Raw genomic sequence first — 18,285 nt, forward strand, 5'->3', positions numbered from 1 at the left:
TTTTGCAGCTTTATATATCTCTTCAGGAACCTCAATGCAAATTAGGACCAAAAATTTAAAAAAAGTATTGTCTTGTCAAAAATTCTTAATTGACATTTAAAAAATCTGACAAAATTAAAGATAGTTATAGAATGTGTCATAGCATTCATTGACTGCAAAGTGATTCTGTTTTCACTCAGAATGATAAAGTGCGGTTTGTATGTAGTTCTTGCATGATTAGCTTTATACACAGCATTTTAGGAGATAACAAGACTCTTTGTTGTCACGTCAGCTATGAATTTCTCTATAGCAATACCTATTAATGACATCTCTACACATTTACATATAGTAATCTTCATAATTTTGCAACTTCCTTTTTCATATAGTTTCCTGACTGTTTAACCAGGCTGAAGAAGCTTGAAAAGCAGTAATGTCCATCTCAATTGCAATTCAGATGGCCCAGTCTCATCAAGCTGCCTTGGTAATGATGCATTCACTCTCACAAGCAGTTCAAAATCTTTTGAATAGTGTTTCTCTCACATTTTTTTGAGTTTAATTTTTGTGCATATATTGTACTTGTTGTAAATCTTTCTTCCATTTATACAACACATGTACAGATTTTATGAAACAAAACTGGCTTTGCACACTGCTTCACTTTAACCATTCTCTCCCTCATTCATTTAATCAAATAATCTACAACCTTTTTTTGGCACTGAAAGCTATTACTGTAGATGTTCTCTTTGAGCTAGGAAGGAACTGCACTGTGTTAGGTGATTTTTCATTCTACACATACATCTATGTAGATACTCCACAAGCCACTGTAAGGTGTGTGGCGGAGGGTACCCTGTACTACTACTTGTCATCTCCCATCCAGTTCCCCTCACAAATAGAGTGAGGGAAAAACAATTGTCTGTACACCTCCGTATGAGCCCTAATTTCTCATATCTTATCATTCGACAGTCAGCTTCAAATGTCGATTCTCTGAATTTTCCCAGTAGTATTTCCTGAAAAGAATGCCACTTTCCCTCCAGGGATTCCCATTTGAGTTCCTGAAGCAGCTCCATAACACTTAAGTTTTGTTCAAACCTACCGTAACAAATCTAGCAGCTCTCTTGTGAACTGCTTCAATGTCTTCCTTCAATCCGACCTTATACAGATCCCAAACACTCAAGCAGTACTCAAGAACAGGTTGCATCCACATCCTGTGTGTCATCTCCTTTACAGGAAAACCACTCCTTCCTAAAATTTTCCAAATAAACTGAAGTCAACCATTTGCCTTCCGTACCACAGTTTTTACATGCTTGTTGCACCTCATATGGCTTTTTAACATTATGCCCAGATATTTAAATAACTTGACTGTGTCCAGCAGGACACTAGTAATACAGTATCCAAGCATTACAGGTTTTTTCTTCGTACTCATCTGCATTAAGTTACATTTTTCCACATTTAGGGCTAGCTGCCATTCGTCACTTCAACTGGAAATTTTGTCTAAGTCATCTTGTATCTTCCTACAGTCACTCAACTTCGACATCTTACTCTGCACCATGGCATCATCAGCAAACCCCTGTAGATTGCTATCCACGCTGCCCGCCAAATCATTTATTTATGTAGGGAACGACAGTGGTCCTGTCACACTTCCCTGGTCACACCTCATGATAGCGTTGTCTCTAATCAGTACTTGCCATCGAGGACAACATACTGGGTTCTATTATTTAAGAAGTCTTCAAGCCACTCACATATCTGTGAACTTATTCTATATGCTCATACCTTCATTAACAGTCTGCAATGAGGCACCATGTCAAATGCTTTCCGAAAATCTAGACATATGGAATCTGCCTGTTGCATTTCATCCATAGTTCTGAGTATATCATGTGAGGGAAGGCAAGCTGAGTTTTACATGAGTGATGCTTTCTAAAACCATGCTGATTTATGGACATAAACTTCTTCACCTTAAGAAAGTTTATTATTTTTGAACTGAGATTGCATACTATGTTCTTCATACATCATCTTTGCAAAGTTGGATTCCACATTACTGTGAAACTCAGCAACCTGCACAAAGACAGATGGTATTAGCAAGCATATATGGGGGAAAAAATCAGCTTTATCTACATTGTTAAGACTTAGTGATACCATAAAGTCAACAGCTAATTATTATGGATATTAAATGAGTTGCAAATTTGAGTTAATAGCAACTGTGAACAAGTGTGTCAGATAAATTATCAACAGAAAACAAACTATCGATGGAAACTGAAATTTGCTTTACAAATTATGATCACATTATGCTGTGTTATCTGTTTACTGATATGCTGTTAACAAAGCATATGTGCCTGCCATGTTACACACATGCTGTCTGCTACAGCTAGAGTATGGGTGTACATTTATCTAGCCACCTTATGAGCTAGAAATTTGGCAACTTTCAATAATCTTTTAAAATTACTTGCAGTGTGACTTAGTAGGTAAAAGTTTGATGTTGTGTTTCTTTTGATGTATTCTTCCTGTATAAAAAAGTTTGGGTGCAGATTTTGGCATGTAAGAATGGACCATTTCCTTGCTAGTTTGGACTGTGATCCGATCTTGTAGTATGTTACCATTCAGAGGCTGAGGGAGCCACAGCTGTGAGGAGCTGATGCACTGGTATGTGTTCACATTAATCAGAGAGACACTCGCACCTGTGTCCAGCTGGAAATATTTATTGTACTTTATTTTCCATATGTAGTTCCATGGAACCAAATTGAGGAGCGAATCTCCAAGGTCATGGAATGTGTCAGCGCATGAAATTACAATGTAATAGTAATAACAGATAAAATAAAATGTTTATGATCCCAAAAAAAGACAAGCCATAAGTTTATGTAAATGCAATCAACACTATAACACAGGAAGCAGCTTAATTTTTCAAGAAACTCCTCGACATAGTAGGAGGAGTGATCCATGAGCAAACTCTTCAGTTTTGATTTGAAAGCATGTGGATTACTGCTAAGATCTTCGAATTGTGGTAGTAGCTTATTGAAAATGGATCCAGCAGTATAGTGAAAGCTGCTAATTCTTGTGAATAATCTGATGATGTTAACAAGAAATGACAGTAAAGGATATATGTATATTTAGAGGCCAATGTCAGAACACCCAGACTAATGAACAGATGTCAACAAGAGGTTTGCAAACTTTCACCACTTATTGCCTGAACTGTCCATTTCTGAGCCAAAAATATCCTTTGAGAATGTGAAGTACTTTATTTTCTACAAGCCATGAACTTATGTCATGAACTGCATTATTTGAAACAGTGCCAGTGTTGCACTCAACATCCTTTACTATCAAGCTAGTGTCATTAGCAAACAGAAATATTTTAGAATCACCTGTAATACTAGAGGACATATCATTTATATAAATAAAGAACGAGAGAGGCCCCAGCATTGATCCCTAGGGAACCCCCCTTTGACCGTGCCCCATGCAGACCCCACATCATAGCCATTCTCAACACTGTGAATGACGACCTTTTGCTGTCTGTTGTTAAAGTAAGAGGTGAACCAATTGTGAGGTACTACGCGTATTCCATAATGGTCAAACTTCTGGAGCAATATTTTGTTATCAACACAATCAAATGCCTTAGTTAAATAAAAAAATATTCCTAGCATTTGAAACCTTTTGTTTAATCCATACGGTACCTCACAGAGAAAAGAAAATATAACATTTTCATTTCTGAAACTGAACTGTACATTTGACAGCAAATTAGTGAAATAAAATGATCAATTATCCTTAAATTGCCTGCATTATCCCTTTGTCCCTTTTTATAAAGCAGCTTTGCTTCTGACTAATTTAATCGTTCAGAAAACTGACCATTCTTAAAGGAAAAATTACAAATATGGCTAAGTACAGGGCTAACATGTGCTGCAAAGTACTATAATATTCTGCTAGACACTCCATCCCTGAGAGTCCTTAGTTTTCAGTGATTCAATTATTGACTCAGTCTCCCTCTTATCAGTATCACAGAGCAGTATTTCAGACATCAGTCTCAGAAACACATTTTCCAAGTGAGTTATACGATTCCCTGTAGAAACTAACTTTTTATTTAATTCACCAGCAATGCTTAGAAAGTGATTTAAGTAGTCATGTTGTACACCAACTGCGCTGTAATTCCTGGTCAGCATTTTAGGCAGGCATGAGCACCAACCATTTGTCCACCTGAGTGAATGGCCATCACCAAACCATGGCCAGGAACATAGTTGAAAAACCAATGGCAGAACATGCTGCTGAGCACAACATGCTCAATTTCAATTCTGTGTCACAATCTATGGTACCTATATCCTTCCCCTCAATACCAGATTCTGTGACTTACATGGATAAGAATTTTCCTTGCAACACATCATTTGATCCTGTAATCCTCCTGGCCATAGTCTCTGCTAACCCTATCCCTACACCCACATCCACATCCATTCTTGCCCCATGATCCAAAGTTCACTCACAGTACACTCACACCCTCCTCTACACAGTTCCCTCCTCCTCTGTTTATTTTTGCATCCCAATCCACTCCTGCACATCATTATGCCCAACTCCTTCTGCGTGAAGCAGAATGAACTCGCTGGTGTCACATTACTGTCCTGTGTACCTATGCTTCTTCCTTCCAGCTGTTGGGCCCTCTTCCCAAGTCCTCCCTCAGAGTTCCCACTTCTTTTCTCCCCACGTCCTCTCGACCTAGCAACCTGTAAGAAATTGTTCACCTGCAAGCCTCTGGCTCTTGCATTCTTAGACTGAAGTTCTGAGGTAATAGTGCAATAAGACTCATTATATGCCCCTTATTTCCACATAAATCATTTACAAGAAAACAAGCTGTTTGGTATAAAAATAAATTTATTCTTGTAAATGCTTTACAAGATGCAGAAGTCGCCCCCCTCCCTCCTTGCTGCAGCAGTTGGCTGACCGAGAGATGTGGTTGCTCGGTGTGGTGTCTCCAGACTACCTGCCTTGAACAAAGGGCCAGGTGGTCCAGGCCCATGGACCCATCACAGTTACAACAGTTCCTGACAGGGAGCAGATTTTAATGGACAGGTTGACCTGTCCTATTCTCCATTTGCTTTTTACACTTTTTTTGTAGTTTTGACTGACATGTGCATATCTTATTTCCTTAACAAGTATTCTATGCACATTTTGTAATTTGGTGGTCAGTTGTCCTGATTATTAATAGAACTTTTTAGTGCTGTCCTTTGATTACTTCATAAACTTTCTTGTGTACAGCCAGGTGAAATGTGTTCTGTGCTTTCCATTCTTGTAACATCCATAGCACATAATAGCAGTTATTTTCCAATTTTATTCATGAATCTCCTGCTATATCTGGTGGTATGTCATCTGAATATGCTATGTAGCCACATATTTCACTTTTTATTACAAGGGAAACTCCCCATTGCACCCCCTTCAGATTTAGCAGTAAGAGAGCCCAGTGGACAGCCCGTCAGAACACAGATCAAGCATGAAAACAGAAAGAAGGTGTACTGAACTGTAAAAAAAAAAGAGCAAACTAGAAACATTGAACAGTCCAAGGACAAGAAGTGCAATATAGAGGAGCCCGAATCCTCGACCAGAAAACACATCTGGTGTGTTGTACACAGCATTAGTGACAGTACATGTGTCACATGATAGGACTTAATTTGTACACCTGGTGGGTGAGTGAGATATGTCTTCTTGCCCAGTTTAAGTGTTTGTATGAATGTGAGTGTGATCACTCCTAAGGAAATGATGAAAATGCAATAGTCTATCACATAAGCTGCAAAATGAATGCAATAGTTTCACAATCACACAGTTTCTCTGTGCACTGTCAAAACATATGTTTTTAATGTTTTTGAAGTTTTTGTTGTAACATAGTTCACATCTGCTTATTTGTAGTTTTTGGTATCTGTTAAATGTCTGTGTGGTATCTCGCCTGCTCTCACTGGTCATCAATGGCACACTAAAATAATATGGTCATAAGCTTAAAGTGCTGTATAGTTACATGGATTCTGGGTTTCCTGCTTTGGGTTAAGTTCATCTATACCACACTTAGTTCTGCATTTGAAGAGTCATCAGTCTGATCATGCCACTGTCTGGTGCCTTTCTTCGAGAGGAGAAAATCCAGAAGCTGAGGATGACATAATTACAATACACAGGGTACAAAAATAATTTACTCACTGTATTCTGCATCATTTCATTTACCCAGGTGTAAATAAATAGTATGTGCAAAAATTGAATATATTTAATGATCTGTAAACTGACTTGTGCCACATTATGATATTCCATGCAAATTATCTATAGTGCATATAACCGTCTCGCTCACTCTTGTTTGTAGCAACCTTAAAAAATAGTGTTTTCCTAAGGTAAATTAACTGACCCCAGTTTAAATAAAATGTCAACAATATTGCACTTCTGCACTTCTATTTGTTAAAAAAGAGCTGTGACTATTGTGTCTGCTGTTGCTTCCAGATTCCTATGTTAAGTCACTTTACTGTTTAAACAATCGAACCCAGTACCTTGTCCTGGATGGTGAGTGTTCCTCAGAGACAAGAGTATTGTCAGGAGTGCCCTAGGGACATGTAATAGGACTGCTCTTGTTATCTGTATAATTAAATGATTTGACTGATAGAGTGAGTAGCAGTCTGTAACTATTTGCTGCTGATGCTGAAGTATACAGGAAAATATCACTGTTGAGTGGGGTTATAGGATGACGTAGAGAGAATTTCTATTTGCTGTTATGAATGGCCACTCTTTCTAAATGTTGTAAAGTGTAAGCTAATGCAAATGATGTGCCACAAAATTTCGGACAAACTGCCGGATGTTTGTAAATCTCTGCCAAGGTATTTCAGTGCAGAGTCTTCTGGCCTTCTTCAGGTGATACTGGCAAAAACGCACTGAGCTCTGGTATTTAAGGCCCCACAGGCACATGTGGGGTGGATTGGGGTGGATTCACTTGGCGTTGCATGTTCACTACTTGAGCGCGTTCAATTCTGCTGCACCGCGTGCCCTCCATGGTGAAAACTCGCCACATTAATATCAATTTGATTGTCTTCCCATGGTTCCATCATAGAACTACGCTGGCTACGGAGGTCACAGAGTTTTTCAATGATTGGATTCCTTGCCAAATTCAATTGAAAACCGCCGTCTCGATTAATAAGAGACTCACTGTCAGACAGTCGTATTTCCACAGATTCATTAATAGCACAACTCCAAAAGTTAGATGTATGGGCCACAATTTTGGTCTCCCAGTAATTCATTACATGAGCAGTGGAAATACAGTGTTCAGTAATGGCAGATTTACAAGGCTGAAGGAGGCAAGTATGCCACTGACGTTCTACAGTGCGATCCTATACAGTATGCATCGTTAGCCGTATATAAGGTTTGCCGCATTCGCACGGAATCCTGTAAACACCTGCCTTGCACAACTCTAGGTCATCTTTGCCAGATCCCAATAGTGATGAAATTTTTTGAGGAGGGCAAAAGATTGCTTTCACTTTATATTTTCTTAATATTCTGCCTATTTGCACTGAGATATTACCAATATATGGTAAATTGGCAGTCGTTTTAAAGACCTCTTCCTCTTCTTTGCTCTGTCACTTAACAGCTCTGCAGCAATCTCTCCACTTTCTGGGGCGAATACCCATCGTTCAGAAACACAGTCTGCAGGTGCTCCAGTTCCATTTGCAAACTATCGGTGTCAGAGATGACGTGGGCTCAGTGAATCAAGGTCTTCAAAACATCCATCATTTGTGCCGGATGGTGGCAACTAGCGGCTTGCAAGTAAAGGTCTGTGTGAGTGGGCTTTCTATATACTGAATGACCAACTGTGCCATCGCTCTTACGTCGCACCAAGATGTCTAAAAATGGCAGGCAACCCTCCTTCTCCAACTCCATAGTAAATTTTATGTTTTCGTGTATGGAGTTCAGATGTTGTAGAAACTCTCGCAGATGATCCATACCATGAGGCCAAACTATAAAAGTGTCATCAACATATCACCAAAATACTATTTGCTTAAAAGTGGCTGAGGCGAGTGCTCACTCTTCAGAGTCTTCCTTAAAAAGATTGGCCACCAGGGGAGATAAAGGACTTCCCATGGTGACACTGTCTGATTGCTCATAAAACCCATTGTTAAATAAAAAATATGTAGAGCAGAAGGTGTGCTCAAACAGTGCTGTAATGCTAGCTGCAAAGCTATTGCCAATTAGATGTAGTGAGTCCACAAGAGGTACATTTGTAAAAAGTGAAACCACATCAAAACTGACCAACAAGTTATAACTTCGCAGCTGCAATAACTTAAGTCTGCTGATGAAAACACGAGAATTTTTATATGATGTGGGCCCTTTCCTAACATTGGTTCGAGCAAAGATGCCAAGTACTTTGCTAAGTCGTAGGTGGCTGCTCCAATATTATTCACAATTGGACATAATGGCAAATTATCCTTGTGGATCTTTGGCAATCCATAAAGCCTAGGTGGAACCGAACTATTTGATTTCAGTTTCTCAATTACCTCCTTTGGTGAGGAACTATTAGTAAGAAGTTCTGCTGTTTTCCGTACCACTCGGGTAGCAGGATCCTTATCAGTTTTATGATATGTCGAGTCACTTAATAGAACATTGAACTTATTAATATAGTCCTCCCTTAGCATTAAAACAGTAGCATTACCTTTGTCTGGCTTAAGTACCACTGTATCCTGGTCTGCTCGCAAGTTCTGGAGGGCTGCCCTCTCCATAGGCAAGATGTTACTCTTCAACAGTGTAGCCCTTGTCAACACATGATAAGACTCCTGGCATACTTCCTCCAGCAAGACAGTGCACAGCTTCTTCGATGGGACTGACAAAGTCCAGTAGTGGCGGTGAAACAGGTGTAGGAGCAAAATTGAGACTTTTTGTTAACACAGGCATAGTCGCATCATTTATAGGTTTCCCCATCAAGTTGTTAATGGATCGTCAAGTAGGAACTTCCCCAGCATCTGTGTCAAAAGTCAGTCGAACTTGGCCATTTGCCTTGTCGTAGCCTTGTCATGGCTCCAGTTTGCTTTGGCCCATGTCACACCATCCTCCCGGTCCCTAGACAATGCAGACAGTCTTGCTGCCAATTCTAAATGAAGCTAATACATGTCCTTCGATATGGAATCCTGTTCATGTTGACTGAAATGAATTCCCTCTCGTACTGATGCCATACTTGCTTTACTTTTGATGTTATTTGCAGTGGCGCTATTAATAAAATGCACAGTTTTTGCAAACTTTGGAATAATACCCTTGTCTCTGCAACTTAATAAAAATATCAGAGAGCTTAGCAGCCTTGCTCTTTTTTCATGTAACTTATCGAATCTTTGTATACACTGCATCAGTTCCTCCCTGTAGAGATGCTTGATGTGAAATTTAAAACTTTCCCGGCATTGAAAAACTTTGTGACCTCCGTAGTTGATGTAGTTCTGTGATGGAACCATGGGAAGACAATCGAACTGATATCAATGTGGTGAGTTTTCACCGTGGAGTGTGCGGCGCAGCAGAATTGAACATGCTCAAGTAGCGCACGTGCAATGCCAAGTGAATCCACCATGCACGTGCCGGTGGGGCCTTAAATATCAGAACTCAGTGTGTTTCTGCCAGTATCACCTGAAGATGGCCTGAAGACTCTGTGCCGAAATATTGCGGCAGGAAGTTACAAACATCTGGCAGTTTGCCCGAAATTTTGTGGAGTAATATGTACGCCAGGAAAGTTTTAAATCTCATGTAATGCCGATGTGTAGGGAAAAAAATCCTGTAATGTTAGATACAGTATCAGTGTGTGTGTGTGTGGTGTGTGTGTGGGGGGGTGGGGGGGAGGGGGGGGGGCGTGCCCGCCCACACACACACACACACACACACACACACACACACACACACACACACACACACGTGTTTGCATGGTTGACTACACTGTCTGCACTGCAGCTCAACTGAGCGAGGGGTGGTGTTATTGAGTGGGTGATTGGAATTAGGAGGTTGGAGACTGGGGGGGAGGGTTGCTTTATTTGTGGTATGCTGATTGGTGCAGTCGTGTCAGTTTAATATTTAAGTATAATTTTCAAAGTGACACGAAATGGAATAAGCATGTTAGGGCCAGTTGTAGGAAAGGTGAATGATCCACCTCAGTTTATTGGGAGATTTCTAAGAAAGTGTAGCTCATCTATAAAGGAGAAAACATAGAGATCACTTACGCAACCCATTCTTGAGTAATGCTCAAGTTCTTTGGGATCCCCACCATGCCTGATTCAAGGAAGACATTGGGGTAGTTCAGAGGTGTACTGCTAGATTTGTTACCAGTAGGTATGCTCAACATGCAGGTATTAAGAAAATGCTCTGAACTCGTAGAAATCCATGAAAGAAGACAACATTCTTTTTGCAATACACCACTGAGAAAAGTTAGAGCACTGGCATTTGTGACTGATTGTAGAACAATATTCTACTGCCACCAATGTACTTCTTGTACAATGACCATGAAGGCAACAGAAGAGAAATTAAGCCCTGTACAGAATCATGTGGACAGTTGCCTTCCTCTTGCTCTGTTTGTGAGTGGAGTAGGAAAGGGAATGATAAGCAGTGGCACCTTCCGCCATGCACCGTTGGTGTACACTTTACTCTACAGACAAATCTTCTAGGGCATTCTAAATTACATATCTTCCTCAGCAGGCCATTAGTTGTTTAACGCTTACTGATGATTACTTCAGTTTATTCAACCACACATCAGTTGCTTCATAAACATGAAAACTAATATTTATCTATTTTATTTTGTAGTTGATTCCCTAAATTCCTTAAAGCAAATGACGATTGGTTCCTTTGAGAAATGATACGGCAGACCCCTATCCAAGCTCGTACTCCATCTTCAGCATCATTTGTCATTAACAGGATGTTAAATGCACATAATATTCCATTTATGTCTTTGTAATGGGCAGATACCTACTCCATAAACTTGCGTGCGTGGCAAACATTTCATTACTTTGTACATGCAAAGTATAACAGGCATAATTATTTTTATCACAATGTTTATTCAAGAAATTAATTGTACAACAGGAATTCGTATATGCTTGACATTATTCAAGCATGAGGATGATTTAGAATAATATGAAATATAGAGGTAAATTCTTCAAACAGCCAAGATTGTTAAATACAACTTTATTTTGATGACCAGTTTTGGCAATCTAAGTTGCCATCTTCAGATTGTACGTGAACCAATGCATCTCCATCATATGCCTATATACCATGACACATCATAAAAAGTCATTCTAGAAACATGAAGAATGTGATATATCGGCATGTCAGATGTAAAACAGAGTTTACATAAAATGTCATGTGAGGTTCCACAGACTACACTCACTCATGTTCACGTAACAATGGATGACTGAAGACTCTTCATTTATTTTTGCATGAAGATGAGCCAATGTTATTGATGCAACATGCCGACATTTTATGTACACCTTGTTTTATACTTGAAATGCCAATATTTCTCATTCTTCATGTTGTTGAAATGACTTTTTATAATGTCCCATGTTATTGTACATGTGATGAAGATGGATTGAGGCATGGTTGCACACAATCCAATGATAACAATTTAGACTGCCAAAACTAGTCATCAGAATAAAGTTTTATTTAACTGTCTTGGCTATTTCAAATAAGAATATGATCAATTTGACAATTTCTTTACTTCCCATCTATAAATGGCTGCTCTTAAGTTTATATTACAAGCTGTACATGACTATGAAACATCCCAGCAATGTTGTAACTAATTATACCATCACTGTAATACATTGCAAGGAGAAGAGGTAAGGAAAACCAGAAAGAGATTAAAACAATTTAGTCTAAGCTCATTGACTAAAAAAACATTTCATACTTCTCAAAATGAAGAAGTAAAACCTCAGTTTTTCTTTTGACTGTAAATTTTGGAAGACTAGGAATTAAGACATGTAACTACAATATTGATGGGCAAAAAGATAAGGTAGTTGTATATTTAAATTGTGGTTACTGCATTCGACAAAGTACCTTCACCATTGACTTGCAAGAAATTACTGTCATTGTGAATTTATTTAGTTACAAGTACATGAAACTATAAACGAATAGGCTCCCATTGATATTTTACCCTGCTTAAGTTTCTCCTTTTTGAACATTTTAGTGCATGCAGTGCACTATGATGCTGTATACCGATATGTCGCAGGGATTATTTTGTGCATGTTTTGAAAGTGTCACAAGAAGTGTACCCTTTGAGCACCAAAGGCATGATATGAATTACAACATTGCTACTATCAGCCACTGCAGTTAAACCACAATTCTGAAGTCGCACCCCCGTCAGACTATGCCCACTTTCAAGATTGTGTTGCTATCTGCTGCAGACAGAGCAATATCTAGAAGGAAGCTGACAAAGTGGATGGATGGATGGATGGATGGATGGATGGGTGAATGCATGGCTGGATCACTTAGTTCTCGTATGTTGGAAGTAGAGGAATTATGGACAAACTTTAGACAGATTGGAAATCACATTCTGTAGAAGTGTGTGCAGAGTTAGTGGATTAAGGATGGAAAAGACCCTTGAGGTTTAGTAACAAAATTTGGAAAGTACTCAGTAAGCAAAGGACATTGCACCCTTGGTTCAAAAGAGAATGCACAAATGATGACAGGCAAAAGTTAATAGTGATTTAGCCAGCTGCAAAAATATCTGTGTACAAAGCATACAACTACCACCACCCTCATACGTTAGGAAAGGATCTAAAGTAGAATGCAAGAAAATTCTGGTCCAACGTAAAATCGCTAAGCAGGTCGAAGACTTTTATAAACTCACTTGAACAAGTTCATTACTGTGGGGCAACACTTGTGCCTGGCAACAGAGTGATATAATGAAAGTTAATTTTATCATTATTTAATCAAACAGTGATTTAACTTGTATAATGCAAGATTATTTTATCATTGTTTAATTAACTAAGATTAAGCTCTGATTTTCCTCATACTTGTTTACCTTGGCAACATAAAGAATGCTATTCTTTACATGTGTATGAAGTATGCCACGTACCTGCTCCTGTCGTGAAAAATGATGTGCCCACTCAAAGGCAGATGAGTAGGAAAAAGAATCGTGTGATGTTCAAATACAGTATTAACAGTGTACAGCTTGACACAGGCATGTTGATTAAATATCAAGGCAAAAAATTGCAAAATGATGTGAAATGGGAATGAGCACAATGGATGGTAATAGGGAAGGCAAATCACTGACTTCAGTTCTTTAGGGGACTTTTAGCAAAGTGTAGTTCATCCGTAAAGGAGACCCATTCTTGAGTACTGCTAGAGTGTTTGGGATCCCCAACAGGTTGGACTGAAGGAAGACACTGAAGAAAATTTTGATGCACACATCTAGGTTTGTTACCATCAGGTTTGATCGACATGCAACGAAACTCAAATGGCAACTCCTAGAGGGAAGATGACATTCTTCTTGAGGAATGCTATAGAGAAAACTTAGGGAACCAGCATATGGAGCTGAATGCAGAAAAATACCATTGCCTTCAATGTTCATTTTGCATAAGGACCACTTGTTTTTCCCTCGATGTATTTACAAGTGGAACAGAAAGGAAAATGACTGGTAGTTATACATCATACCGTCTGCCATGCACCATAAGGTGGCTTGCAGAGTATGTATTTAGATATAGCGGTAGATGTAGATATAAATGGACATATGACATGGTTTGAAAATCCAAAATGGAGTACTTGCTGTCTGTGTCATCAGCATGTTGAAACCTAAAAAAAAATTATAATATCTTAAACCAACGAATGATACAGCAATACAGTGTGGGAAAGAAATGAATCCTCAGGGTAAGGCAGCAAGTGTCAAGTGAATATATCTGAGAAATGGGTATTTGCAGACATTTTGAGACACACACTCTAGACAAAGATACAACATTTCTAGAAAATTCTTTGACTTGTAATGGAAAGAGGTAGCTAGTTCTTCAGTTCCAGAAACAGTGAGCCATGCAACTGTTGTCTCTCATTGTTGAGAAAGAATTGAAGTGGAACTTACTTTCAGAATTGTGGCAAAGAATGAAGTCACATGAACAAATACAGGATTTTGTTGACAGTGCAAGGTTATCAGATATTCAGCAAAAAATGGCTTCCATAATAGCTACATTAATATTACCAATTTAGAATGACTTTGTGATATTTTTATTCAACATTTACAAATGCGAGTGGCATTGCCATGACAGCATTTCACTGGTATCCTGCCACTTGAGAGAAAACACACGCGCGCGCGCGCGCACACACACACACACACACACACACACACAGAGAGAGAGAGAGAGAGAGAGAGAGAGAGAGAGAGAGAGAGAGAGAGAGAGAGAGACAGAGAGAGAGAGAGAGAGAGAGAGAGAGAGAGAGGAGGGTTAACAGCAGTGAGAACCCAGGGCCAAGGTCAGGTGCACCCCTGAGGAAAATGTTTTCTATTTTGCTAGTTACCTTAACTGTTGTGGAGCTGATGCAAGCATGAATCCTAGTAGTTGAAAAGTTCACACTATCCAGGACTCTCCTAACCATCTTCAAAATTAGGGAAAATAATGACCATACTTTTCAGTACTTTGACACACAGAGGCTCATATAAACTCAATTGCAGGTACAGCTAGTTGTGTGTTCTTTAAGGGAGTGTTCTTTACGGGAATTTGCAGTAAATTGTACCACCCATTTGTGTACCACAACATTCCTGCTGAGACACTGATGGAAGGTTTAGTTCCCAACAGTGTAGGGAAGTATGTAAGCCACTGAAATCCACAATGTGACTAAGGATCAATAACATTATGAATTAAGCTCTTTTGCTGATTTCAGCTTCCTCTGTTTATTGAATGTTTCCTTTTTGGCCAGGGTGGCAGCCATCGTTATTACTTGGAAACCAATCCTTTAGTTTGGCTAATAGTGAAATGACATTCTTCACTGTGTTCTGAACTACTACAGAAATTATTTTATGTATTTTAAAATGGATATATCTTTCTCTGTTATGTAAGAGATAGTTAAGTGATAATCAGATATTTCATTCTAGGCATTCGTGTACACATATCTGTGCATTTTTTGTTAATGCAAATGCACAGGCTATCAGTGAAACTTTTTCATACTGTGGTGACACTTACTTCCATACTTCATTATCTGTGCAATGATGCAAAGCTATTTAACATTGAATAAAATAATGACTTTTGGTCTCACAATAATTTGTGTATTCTATATTTATACCAGCAGTCTTGCCATTGGCTACCATCTGTTTTTGAACCTCTTGCTTTTTTAAAAAAAACTTGTTTCATTTTTCGCTTATCTGTTTTGTTACTGTCCCACCATATCCTTTCCCATCTGTTTCACCGTCATTGCCATATCTACCCCACTATTCCACCTGTTACACTTTTTCCTCACTGGACAGCTCTCTTATGGTCAAGTACATTTGTATTTCATTTGACTAAGTGCCATGTATGAATTCGTCCTTTTCCATTGCATGATGCTGGGCTCTGAGTTGCTTTCTCTTCCCATCTGCATTCTATCTTCCTGTCCTATTCTTACTTTCACACACCAAAATCATTAATGGATATGACATACTTACTATGTTTTTGTCATTTTATTGATATATTTTTTATTTTTTTTTAAATGTAACACAGTCATTTTATATACACTGGACACTTCCATCAAGAAACATAATATCATGAGAAAATGTAATTTGTATAGACTGGTATTTATGCTATGCATTTTGGTAATGCCACAGTGATAGTATTTCAGAAAATGTTTGCCAGGGCAGTGCTGGTAATAATTTAACAGTTGGTTTATATATTGTTAAATTTGTGCACACCACCTATATTTCTCTATACAGAAACTGTCACACATCAGAGCTGCAGTAGTGGAGTAGTAGCAGTAAGCGCTAGAATGTATATACAGAAAGTCACTTTGCCATGTAGAGCCTCTTTATTATTATTATTTTTTTATAATTATACCACTTCCAGTGAACCATATTACATAGTTTTCTTTTCTTTTCTTTTTTATCCCTTCCCTTCATCCATGCATGCCCATGTAGGTGACCTCATCTAGAAACACAGGAAAATGTGTTGAACCTTCTGTGCTCCCAGTAGATGCTGCCATTTCCCTGTCCAGTCCTATCTGCAAAGTAGCAGATGACTGTGATGTGGTAGATAATGGAGGCACTGCTTTTGGTGAGGAGAAGGAGGAGGAGGAACAGGAGAAAGAGAAGGTTGAGGAGCAGGAAAAGAGAGAGGAAGACAAGAAACATTTGGTTCCTGGTGGATACTGTTCTGATTCATCATCTAATATTGTTACTCCTGATGCTGACCACAGTGAAGAAGCAGGGGAGTGTTCTGGCAGTGAAATGAAAGAAGCAGCTTCACCAGCTGAACAAGGTTCTGGAAGTGGAAATTTTCAAACATGCAGTGAACAAGGGAGGCGGAAGAGCCATTCTTGGAAAAATTTTAGCTTGAAGAAGCAGCTTAGTAGAGTGGACCAAAAATTTAAAAATACTTTCTCTGTAATGCCACCACTTACATCAGAAAATAACCAAAACAGCAATAAAGAAAAGAGGTCAGCAGTATTTTACTGTTCATCATCATCAGAAGTTTTACAGATACCCTCACTTCCCTCAACAGAACCTTCTCCAATTGAGCCTTCTAAGGAAAATACCGTATTGTCTGAAGGCTCAAAAGTGTCAACAAAATTTTGCGATGAACATTGTGTAACCAGTAATCTAAGTGAAGGTTCTGATGAACAGCCTTTACCTGTTAATCAAGAACTTTGCACACAAATAGTGATTAAGTCCCCAGAGGACAACCACTTTCAGTCAACAGAAGAAATAGTTACAAAAAGTCTGGAAACTAAAGATGTTCATTGTAGTGAAAATTTGTTTGACAGTATTAAAAGCAATGAAAGTCAAGATGGAATATCAAATGATAGCCATGTAATTGAAGATAAAGTTGTCACAAAACTCAGCAGACCAGTAGATCTACCACTGTTTGATTCAGATGGAAAACCTATCAGGCCCCCGCGAAAAGACAGCAAGAAAAAATCTGTTGACAAACATGAAGGCCACTTTCTGTCAGTTCCAAACATCAGAGTGCACAAGGCTGATCATTCTCTCCATGACCTGAGGCACAAGGACGATGCTGGCACAAACCAACCTTCACTTGGAAATCTGATGCGCCGTTTCAGTAAGTTTACACCATTGGAGTTTGATTGCTCAATCCTGTCTGAATTTTAAATGAATTCAATCTAAAATCGAGCACATTAGAAGGGTTGTAGTAATTTGGAATGGATGGTTGAATGACTGAATGTAAATATTTTGGATAATTTTAGATTATGTAGTTTTAATAGTGTGGTGCAGTAGACAGGAATGGTTGTTGGAACTGCTTATTAATCAATTATTATAAAAATTATTTCTTCTAATAGGCATAAGGGAATGGTTAATAGCGTCTTTCCTTATGTTTCCTCCTCAGCATCCTACATTTAATTTTTGTGCTGGTGTTCTATTTTACTCCATAGATAGTTGGTGTGTTGCCTTTCCCTGTCTTGCAGAATAGTTTTCCAAATAGTTCCACTATAAATAATGCTAACAGTGAAATGTGAAGTATTAATCAGTTACAGTTTGACATAATGCCCAGATATCTTTATTACTAATCCACATAGCTTTTTTTTTCAGGCTTCATTTTACAGCCATTGGGTGACGAATATTCCCAGTTCTGTCTTGCTTTGTGTATTTAGATTTAATCCTCTTACAATCTTTATTTATTATTATTGCTTTAACACTGATGTCTAGCATTCCATTGCACTTAAAGCTGGTGGTTTATGATTGTTTCTTGTTTCCCTTTTAAAGGATTCAGATGGCGACCATAGCTGCCTTAAATACCTTTTCGGTATACATGTGTTTGGTAAATACTAGATAGAGGCTGTAGTAAGATAGCTGCCATGTACTGTACTATAGTTGGAAGGTGAAAGAAAATAACAGCTCATAGTCCTGTTTTGTTATAAACCGTATTTGTTACATGCTACTGTTTGTCATATAGCTGTTATTTTCTATAATGGAATGCAGATTACAATGGGGTTAAAAGATGTCATATATCTTCAGTAATAATCCCCAATTTAACAAATTTTAGATTTGACATGATGGCATTGTCTAATTTTTCCACTTGTGTTTACTTTCTAACCTAGTTATATATTTCTAAATGTATCTTGTAGTTAATGCTATATTAGAGTGTAATGCCAGATTATCATAATGTTAATTCTTGTTCTGTAATTTTTGTGGGACATTCTGAAGATAAATGACAATCACTGCTTGATGTACTA

General features: G+C 38.5%; 1 protein-coding gene across 3 annotated transcripts in view; it reads left to right on the forward strand.

Moving 5' to 3' along the window:
* LOC124554816 (syntaxin-binding protein 5) overlaps positions 1 to 18,285 on the forward strand; it is a 981,379-nt gene that overhangs the window by 806,185 nt on the left and 156,909 nt on the right. For 2 of the 3 annotated variants that reach the window (XM_047128475.1, XM_047128476.1), the window contains exon 14: positions 16,013 to 17,153. The exons of the other annotated variant lie outside the window; for it this stretch is intronic. In XM_047128475.1, the coding sequence (XP_046984431.1) occupies positions 16,013 to 17,153 (1,141 nt within the window). The remainder of the gene's footprint in view (positions 1 to 16,012; positions 17,154 to 18,285) is intronic. 3 annotated transcript variants of the gene reach the window in all.

This window comes from Schistocerca americana, chromosome X, assembly GCF_021461395.2.
Source record: "Schistocerca americana isolate TAMUIC-IGC-003095 chromosome X, iqSchAmer2.1, whole genome shotgun sequence".
Taxonomy (NCBI): Eukaryota; Metazoa; Arthropoda; class Insecta; order Orthoptera; family Acrididae; genus Schistocerca; species Schistocerca americana.